The sequence below is a fragment of the Esox lucius genome, chromosome 9 (genome assembly GCF_011004845.1).
Source record: "Esox lucius isolate fEsoLuc1 chromosome 9, fEsoLuc1.pri, whole genome shotgun sequence".
Taxonomy (NCBI): Eukaryota; Metazoa; Chordata; class Actinopteri; order Esociformes; family Esocidae; genus Esox; species Esox lucius.
The window spans coordinates 13,334,086-13,343,104 of record NC_047577.1 but is presented as its reverse complement, the minus strand read 5'-3'; the positions used below and the strand labels follow the sequence as shown (position 1 = coordinate 13,343,104).

The 9,019-nt window shown below is 40.2% G+C and overlaps 1 protein-coding gene across 1 annotated transcript; it reads left to right on the top strand.

Annotated features, from left to right (window-relative positions):
- Window positions 1-2,194: 2,194 nt before the first annotated feature.
- as3mt (arsenite methyltransferase) lies at window positions 2,195-8,794 on the top strand. The gene is made up of 11 exons (XM_010872921.3): window positions 2,195-2,312; window positions 3,984-4,035; window positions 4,415-4,542; window positions 4,748-4,898; window positions 5,291-5,427; window positions 5,537-5,606; window positions 5,809-5,890; window positions 6,001-6,132; window positions 6,309-6,448; window positions 6,677-6,799; window positions 8,234-8,794. The coding sequence occupies exons 1-11, from the start codon at window positions 2,287-2,289 to the stop codon at window positions 8,342-8,344; spliced, it is 1,152 nt and encodes a 383-aa protein (XP_010871223.2). The 5' UTR covers window positions 2,195-2,286; the 3' UTR covers window positions 8,345-8,794.
- Window positions 8,795-9,019: the final 225 nt, after the last annotated feature.

Sequence of the window (9,019 nt, the reverse complement as noted above, 5' to 3'; positions counted from 1 at the left end):
TGGGAAGACCTCCCAAAAGTATGAATTTAAGTTGTGTATGTATATATATTTTTTAAATAACGTATCATTGGACATTATTTGTGTTTATTTGGTTTGGCTTAACCTTGAAAATGGAAAAACTATTCTGGGTATATAGCGAGAGATTTTTACTGAAATAACTACTGAATGGTGTAGGGGAAGAGAACATGGATTTTTGTTTTTCAAATATTACTTCAAATGAACAAGGGATGGATTTTCAGGGACAAATATTGTTTCGGGGAATATAATATTTAATATATTTTAAACAATTTATCTGTACCATTTAAAAAAAACATTAAAAAAATTTAATCCACCAGAAACCGTTGCAGTATAAAAGTAAACTGTTTTATTTCAGGCTTACTATAATGTAGATACTAACGACTTTAGCCAGCAAAATGTTTGTTTATACGGAATAATGTATAATGCGTACTTCGCGTCGGCTGTGAGGAGATACGAACTCAGGACCTGTAGTTCACAAGTCCGCTTCTCTAAAGTCAGTCAGTCAGTCAGTTGCTCTTTCGCTCGCTTACAGTGACTGCAATAATTAATAGTAAAAATATTATAAATGGTAACATTGAGTTAATTTAATTATTAAAATACAGCCTTAGCCTGGTATATTGACCACATACCAGGGGTTTTCTACCGGGAAGTATTCAACCACGGGTACGACTGATATATTTTGTGTGTTTATTTCTTTAAATTGTGATAAAACTAATAAAAACCCCAAATTCAGTATCTCAGAAAATTTGAATATTGTTAAAAGGTTCAATATTGAAGACACCTGGTGCCACACTCTAATCACCTAATTAGCTCAAAACATCTGCAAAGGCCTTTATATGGTCTCTCAGTCTGTAGGTTCTGTAGGCAACACAATCATGGGGAAGACTGCTGATTTGACAGCTGTCCAAAAGACGACCATTGACACCTTGCACAAGGAGGGCAAGACACAAAAGATCATAGCTAAAGAGGCTGGCTGTTCACAGAGCTCTGTGTCCAAGCACATTAATAGAGAGGCGAAGGGAAGGAAAAGATGTGGTCGAAAAAAGTGTACAAGCAATAGAGATAACCACACCCTGGAGAGGATTGTGAAACAAAACCCATTCAAAAATGTGGGGGAGATTCACAAAGAGTGGACTGCAGCTGGAGTCAGTGCTTCAAGAACCACCACGCACAGACGTATGCAAGACATGGGTTTCAGCTGTCATATTCCTTGTGTCAAACCACTCTTGAACAAGACACTGCGTCATAAGTGTCTCGCCTGGGCTAAAGACAAAAAGGACTGGACTGCTGCTGAGTTATGTTCTCTGATGAAAGTACATTTTGCATTTCCTTTGGAAATCAAGGTCCCAGAGTCTAGAGGAAGAGAGGAGAGGCACAGAATCCACGTTGCTTGAAGTCCAGTGTAAAGTTTCCACAGTCAGTGTTGGTCCATTGTGTTTTCTGAGGTCCAAGGTCAACACAGCCGTCTACCAGGAAGTTTTAGAGCACTTCATGCTTCCTGCTGCTGTCCAACTTTATGGAGATGCAGATTTCATTTTCCAACAGGAATTGGCACCTGCACACATTGCCACAGCTACCAGTACCTGGTTTAAGGACAATGGTATCCCTGTTCTTAAATGGCCAGCAAACTTGCTTGACCTTCACCCTATAGAATATCTATGGGGTATTGTGAAGAGGAAGATGCGATACGCCAGACCCAACAATGCAGAAGAGCTGAAGGCCACTATCAGAGCAACCTGGGCTCTCATAACACCTGAGCAGTGCCATAGACTAATCGACTCCATGCCACGCCGCATTGCTGCAGTAATTCAGGCAAAAGGAGCCCCAACTAAGTATTGAGTGCTGTACATGCTCATACTTTTCATGTTCATACTTTTCAGTTGGCCAACATTTCTAAAAATCCTTTTTTTGTATTGGTTTGAAGTAATATTCTAATTTTCGGAGATACTGAATTTCGGGTTTTCATTAGTTGTCAGTTATAATCATCAAACTTAAAAGATATAAACACTCAAAATATATCAGTATGTGTGGAATGAATGTATACATTATACAAGTTTCACTTTTTAAATGGAATTACTGAAATAAATCTACTTTTTGATGATATTCTTATTTTATGAATATAATATATCTTTTATTTTGAAATGAATTATTTGACCGATAGGGGGTGGTACAGACTGAACCAGGAAGTAAACGTTTTGATACGACCGTGTGTAAAATATACTCTGATTTCAAAGCTGAAGGCATTGTTAAACCTCAATTTAGAACACGATGACTGAACTCAAGAAACAACACGGGTAAAGTCCTAACGCAGTTACTTGTCATCAATCGAGACAACATTATTTGAGAAACTGTTTGCCACGACTCTTTACAGCAGAAATGATTACTTTAAATGTAATTTAGAAAACGTTCAAAGGCTCTCGGTAATTAATGAGGGGACACACAAACATGAGGTCAATCACCCTCCTCCAGTAAACTGTTAGCCAGTGGAGTTCAATTTCATAAAAATAAAAGTATACTTATCATAGAGAGAAAATTGCTAAACATTTGCAAGACAGATATATCGAAAAGGAAGTGCTGTCGGAAAAAAGTTCTTGCAGAAAGAAACAAGCTTCAGAAAATACTGTGGCAGTGAATGTTATCATGACAACAAAATGTACTAAAATAATCGATTTCTAATATTAATGAAGGGTTTATTATTGTCCGTTTATTGCACTAGGTCAGGTGCATATGAACCAGCCTCTCACACATGCCCTGTTGAATGTCTAAAAAAAACCTTATTCACAATGACGAAGAACGTAGTGTATTTATAATACAGTTATAATACAGACAGTTATTGTGTGCCTATGGTACAACTCCATCTCTGATATTAAGTTAGGCTTAATTGTAGGGAAGGTAACATAACTGGATGCAACATTTTGCTTAAGTATAGTCACCAAGGGCCAGTTTTGTGGATACAGAATAAGTCTTGTGCTCCACGAACAAGAAACCAGGCAAGCCTAGTTCAGCCGTCCCGAAATAGAAAGCGTTGATTGATTGAACTGATACAATCAAACTGACTAACGTTTCTTTCTAAGTTTACCTCCACCACAAATGGCGTCTATGTATGGTGTTTGCCACTGGCTGTTTTAACAGCGTATTAGCCAGTTATAAGCTTTACCGGTATATACTAACTTACTGGAATAGTCATAAGAATCGAGCAATTGCTAGTGAGTCTCCCTAAGCTATTTCATTTCAAGGCATAAGAATGTATTATTTTCTTTCATGGTAAAACAACATACTTTTTTCTTTCATTTGTGAATGACATTTTCACTTATCATTATTTTGTAAAAAATGTAGAATTGTTTTTACATTGTCATATTTTTTGTTGATTAATCAATTTTTTAAATTTTATTTAATCTATTTGAGTGACACTTCGTAACAAAACAAAAATTCCAAGGAGGGTGCGTAGTTATGCTATGGACTGTAGCTTGTGGTCTGAAGAATGCTGTCAGGGAAGACAGTGCTGCGTGTCAGGAATCCTTTGTGGCTTGAATGCCCCCACAGCTAGTCAATGGTAATGGGTCAACCAGCCTTAGTTGGTCCATTACCATGATCAGCTTTACCAGCTGTTTTATTTTTTGCCTCAAAATACCTTTGTACTAACAACGTATTAGTACGTTGTTAGTTAATGAACACATTGCCTGCCCTGCCAGAAAATGCTGAGCGATAAGGTTTTTTATGATTATACTTTAGGACTCAACACAGATAAGAAGTACATGATGTGCACCTAAAGGCAGAAGCACACAAATATATCTAAGAGCAAAATGAAAGTAGGAGTATTTTAATCATAACAAATAATTAACGGTTCACATGACACTTTGTAAAGACCTGTTTTCCCAGTATGTATATCTAATATAGAAGACCTATATTCTGTATATATGTATGTATGTGTATATATGTAGCTAAATTATTTATAATTTTTCTAGTGAATGCGGGAAAGGCTGCATCAATGACACAACAATTCATGTGGATGTCAAGGTAATATTTAAACAAGTTTTTGTAAAAAGAAAAAGTCCTGTCCAAGTGAAGGTAAAAATACAAATGTTTCTTTTATTAAAAGAGTGATTTTTCGTATATATTTGTGTTCAATATTGTAAGGCATTGCATGCTTTATTGGAAAGGAAGGCTGTGAAAGAAAGAGGAGAGTTCCTTGCTAAAAGAGTAAACAGGCATGCTACAGCAGTATGACCCATATTTCACTTAGCCCAGGTCTCCTGTTTTGATATTTTTATTTTCCAATTGAGAATGGATTGAGATACAGTATGAAAAATGTGAGCATCATGGTCTTTCAGTTTTCAGTATTTTTTTTTTTTTTAAATGCCCAAGTCACTCTTGAACTTTGTGAGCTTTCCCTCAGAACTACTATGGGAGGACCCTGAAGAAGACTTCAGACTTAAAGAGCAAAGCCTGTGTGACCACATCCCAGCCTATCCCGGCCTTCATCCGCCAGGCTCTGGCGAAGGTCCACCCCGAAGTCACAGCCAGGTTGGTTCCCAATCAAGTCGTGGTTTCAGCGTTTCGCTACTTCATTATTGCAATAACGTAAAGCTGCGCCTCGGCTAGCATGTGTCGGCATGTATTCCCAATCTTGACTCAGGAACCCTTTGTTATTTGCAAAGGTATGTAGATTCCTACATACGTCGGGTTTTTCACTGCCGAACCGTCCTTGATTCGCTCGTTTGTGCCCCAGATATTATGGCTGCGGGACGGTTGTGCCAGAGTGTCTGGAGGGCTGCAGGCTGCTGGATCTGGGCTGTGGCAGTGGAAGGGACTGCTACATGCTCAGCCAACTGGTAGGGGAGGAAGGACACGTCACTGGCATCGACATGACTGAGGACCAGGTAAACAACAGTGTGCTGTTGACCGTCTGCAGACATAATGTCGTTTAGCGCGGGCGTTCTCAGGTCTCTCCTCAGCTAGCGGCCGCCGTTCCATGTTTTCGAACGTGTCCAGGGCGAGCACACCCCGATCGAATTATCACTACCTTGACTAGGTGAATCGGATCAGCTGGTTAAGGGCTACAACAAAAACTTTACACGTCTGCTCATCCCAGGGGAGAGGTTTGAGAATCGCTGATTTAGTAGATATCGCTGAACCTGTCACTTGGTTATGGTGCTTGGGTTGTGTATGTGAAAACCGAATATATATATATTCTGTTCCATTTGAGTTCAGTTTGGGTGTATTGTTTGATGTTGTATTTCGGTCCTGGGTACTTGTTTCTCTCTCTTCATAGCTTGCAGTGGCCAGGAAGTTCTTAGACCACCACATGCAAGAGTTTGGATACAGGAAGCCGAACGTCAGCTTTGTTCAAGGCTACATTGAGGCCCTAACTGAAGCTGGACTGAAGGAAAACTCCTTTGATATCATCATGTGTGTGGTCATTGTTTCTGTTTGCGTTCACCCTTGAAAGGCTGCATGTCATCGTATGTTAGTGATTACTGAATGTCACTGTATGTTTTTTCCCCCCTTTGATTTACAGATCCAACTGTGTAGTGAATCTGTCCCCTGACAAGAGACGTGTACTGAGTGAGGCTTACCGTGTGCTAAAGGTATGATGTGTCCTGCATTGTGTCCTGTGGAACTCAGGAAATTACAAATAACAACATAACAATTCACCTTTAAGACTTGTGACAGATGCTGACATGTATGTCAGTGAAAAGGAATTGCAAAGGGTCCTCACATGGTCATCTTCTTCATATTATACTATGCTAGCACACTGAATATACATGCATTTCTTCCTCTGGATGTCAGGATGGAGGAGAGTTGTACTTTAGTGATGTCTATAGCAGCAGTAGACTCTCAGATGAGATCAAGAATAACAAAGTTCTATGGGGTACGTAAGTAGTATAACCAGGAAACTGCTTTATATTGGTTATAGCTACATTTCCAACCTGCAATACCATCCACAGCTAATAAGCTAGGTTGTTGTTATTATCTCGCTAGGTGAATGTTTAGGTGGTGCACTTTGGTGGGAGGACCTAGTGCAATTGGCTCAGGAGGTAGGATTCACTCTCCCGCGATTGGTCACTGCCAATATTGTCACCGTGGACAACAAGGAACTGGAGACCATCATAGGTGAGATGTGTTGATGGACAGAATAGTTTTTGAATGGACACTCACATTGCCCTATCACCTCATGTCAGTTAACATGGCATTGTTATATCACGCTGTGTTTATAAAATGCATACTTGGACCACTTATTTTTACTCAATTGAAACAGGGCCAGGTCATTGTTTCTTCTGGAATTGCAGGTGATTACACGTTTGTCTCTGCCACCTACCGTCTCTTCAAGATTCCCGATGTTTCAAACAACGGCTGTATGGTCATTTACAACGGAAACATTACTGGTTTTGAGGAATGTTTGGATTTTGATGCTTGGTACACGTTCAAGGTTTGTAGAACATGCAGTTCTGTGTTTTTCTGCCAAATGACAGTTAGCTTTACTCTTTTAACATATGTGTATGTTTGTGTTGTATAGGGAAGTAAAGAAAATACATTTCCAATGTTTGCCAATAAATATTTATTGAATCATGTTGATACTCTTGTCTATGCCTAAGTAAGTTTACACAGGGGTATGTCATACACAGTAAGTGTGAGTGTGTGTGTGTGTGTGTCCCAGGTACATGAGATAGTGGACGTGGATGAAGAGGTTGCTAGCATCTTGACCCATTCCAGGTTTGCGGATGAGTTCACTTTCCAACCACCAGGGACACATGCTGAATGTAATGTACAGAAATCCAAGGTCGGTACCAATTCTAAGACCGGTGCAGCTATTGTGCCAAAACTCTGGTGCGTAGTAGACGTGGCTGGAGTGTGTACTAAATTCACAACACATTGTGTGTATAAAGTTTGTGAAACCCACGCTGACACCCTCCCACTGTGAATCCCAAATTGACCTCTAGACCCCTCTAGGGTCAATTCGGAATTCAGCTCTGCCATCTAACACACACACACACATATATGCCAAGGTCAAGCAGATGTGCTGCAGTCACAACTAGACTGTGTTGGAGTCCTGGTGGGAACCTTAACCAGGATGGAATGCATGTCCTCCCCTCAGCCAATGGAATGTCTCGAATGTCTTCTTATCATGCTCTCTCATGGTCTCTGAACAAACACATCCTCACGCACACAAAGGAAGACTATTTTTAGTTTGTTTATATTTCCAGTATATTTCCAGTTAGATTTTTTTTATTCATAATCCCTGCATATTCTTCAGTATGTGGTGTTTCAGTTTAGTCTTGATCCTAAGGAGGTGGACTGTCTGTGGGGTTCAGTTCAGTCTTGGTCCTAAGGAGGTGGACTGTCTGTGGGGTTCAGTTCAGTCTTGGTCCTAAGGAGGTGGACTGTCTGTGGGGTTCAGTTCAGTCTTGGTCCTAAGGAGGTGGACTGTCTGTGGGGTTCAGTTCAGCCTTGATCCTAAGGAGGTGGACTGTCTGTGGGGTTCAGTTCAGTCTTGGTCCTAAGGAGGTGGACTGTCTGTGGGGTTCAGTTCAGTCTTGGTCCTAAGGAGGTGGACTGTCTGTGGGGTTCAGTTCAGTCTTGGTTCAAAAGGGGCTGAGGCTGATTGAGGTTTCATCCAGGTTCTTTTGTCATGCCAAGTTTTACAATGCTTTATAACAGTCCTGACTTTTGTTTACTTTAACATTATCTCAACCTTTGGACTGTCTGTTGCAAGTGAACTTAACTCAAGACCTTTCAATCATGTGGCATCCAGATCAGGTCATGATGAACTGTTTGGAAAGTACATACAAGCTACAGCTACCGACAATGGTGATAAGATAAACTGATAACAGACAAAAAATATTGCATAGTCACAAATTCCAATTCAGGGTTGTTGTCTGCATTTGCATAAAAATAGTTTAGATGGACATTTATACATTTTATGTGACCCAAATGTGACATTTTTTCAATCATGAAAGGTTAAGACACTATGAAGTTTAGTTGACAAATGTTTACATAGAATATTGGCATGAATGAAAAATATGTTATATCCCCTGAAACCTTACCAAATTCTTAGTTTTAGGTGAATTCTGCTGTATTCATGAATCGAATAGATACTAACCTTGCCAGGTTTAGCACATACCACATTACCGTGACTTTGTGTAAATATGACCCTACAGCTCCTTTTAGTGATATCCAGGGAAACCCTGTGCTCTCGCGCTGTGTGTCATTCCAGGTGGGTACGGTGAATCCCTTTGAACTGGTGCTGCAGCTGGATTCCACAAGCGCATCTTTCGGCACAAGGGGGTGCTGTGGCGCACAGCCGCAATCATCCTGCAGCAAGTGATGGGATACCGTGACCCAAGACTGCAACACAGGACATGAATGAACGTCCTATGTATGAAGATGATTGCAATTTATTGGAAATTAATTGCATGGATTTTTTTTGCAATGGCTTAATTATGGATTTTGTTTTAATTTGACATTTGGGCAATATCGTCACAATCATAAAGCGTAAAATCGGTCTGTGTGGCCGGCCTCCGCATAAATTGTATTAAAACCTGACGTGTTTACATTGGCCTCAAAGTACTGGCACAACAGGTGGGCCTATTAAAATGTCTTACACTACTACGTGTGCCCATTGGAGAATACATGATAGTTACCCCGATGCAACGCACTACTGCTACATACACATAGATTTTGAAATGATGGCTCACATTGTAAAACCGTATAGAGCCTAGTAGAACTAATTGTTTTCACGTGTACCGCATTTAAATAAAAATATTTCCTCATGCTCGTTATTGGCGTGATTATCTCTATTAGTTAGGAAAACTCATTGATATTAGGCTACCTGAGGTGCACATCCTCGTCATCATAATTTCCGAACAGGCTTCTTAGGTCTGGTTGGTCACCTACCGTTAGAACGCTCTTAAATGGCATATATTCCATTCATTCAGTCCATTGAAACCGCTCTCCCTCCGCATCCTCGTCCTATTCCACTCAGTGGAGACACCGGGCATAA

Bases quoted from the DNA above. Each gene is read 5' to 3' on its own strand.
- as3mt (XM_010872921.3), top strand. From the start codon at position 2,287: ATGACTGAACTCAAGAAACAACACGG. The intron at 4,899-5,290 runs GTAAACAACAGT...CTCTCTTCATAG, and splicing joins TCGACATGACTGAGGACCAG to CTTGCAGTGGCCAGGAAGTT. The intron at 5,428-5,536 runs GTGTGTGGTCAT...TTTGATTTACAG, and splicing joins AACTCCTTTGATATCATCAT to ATCCAACTGTGTAGTGAATC.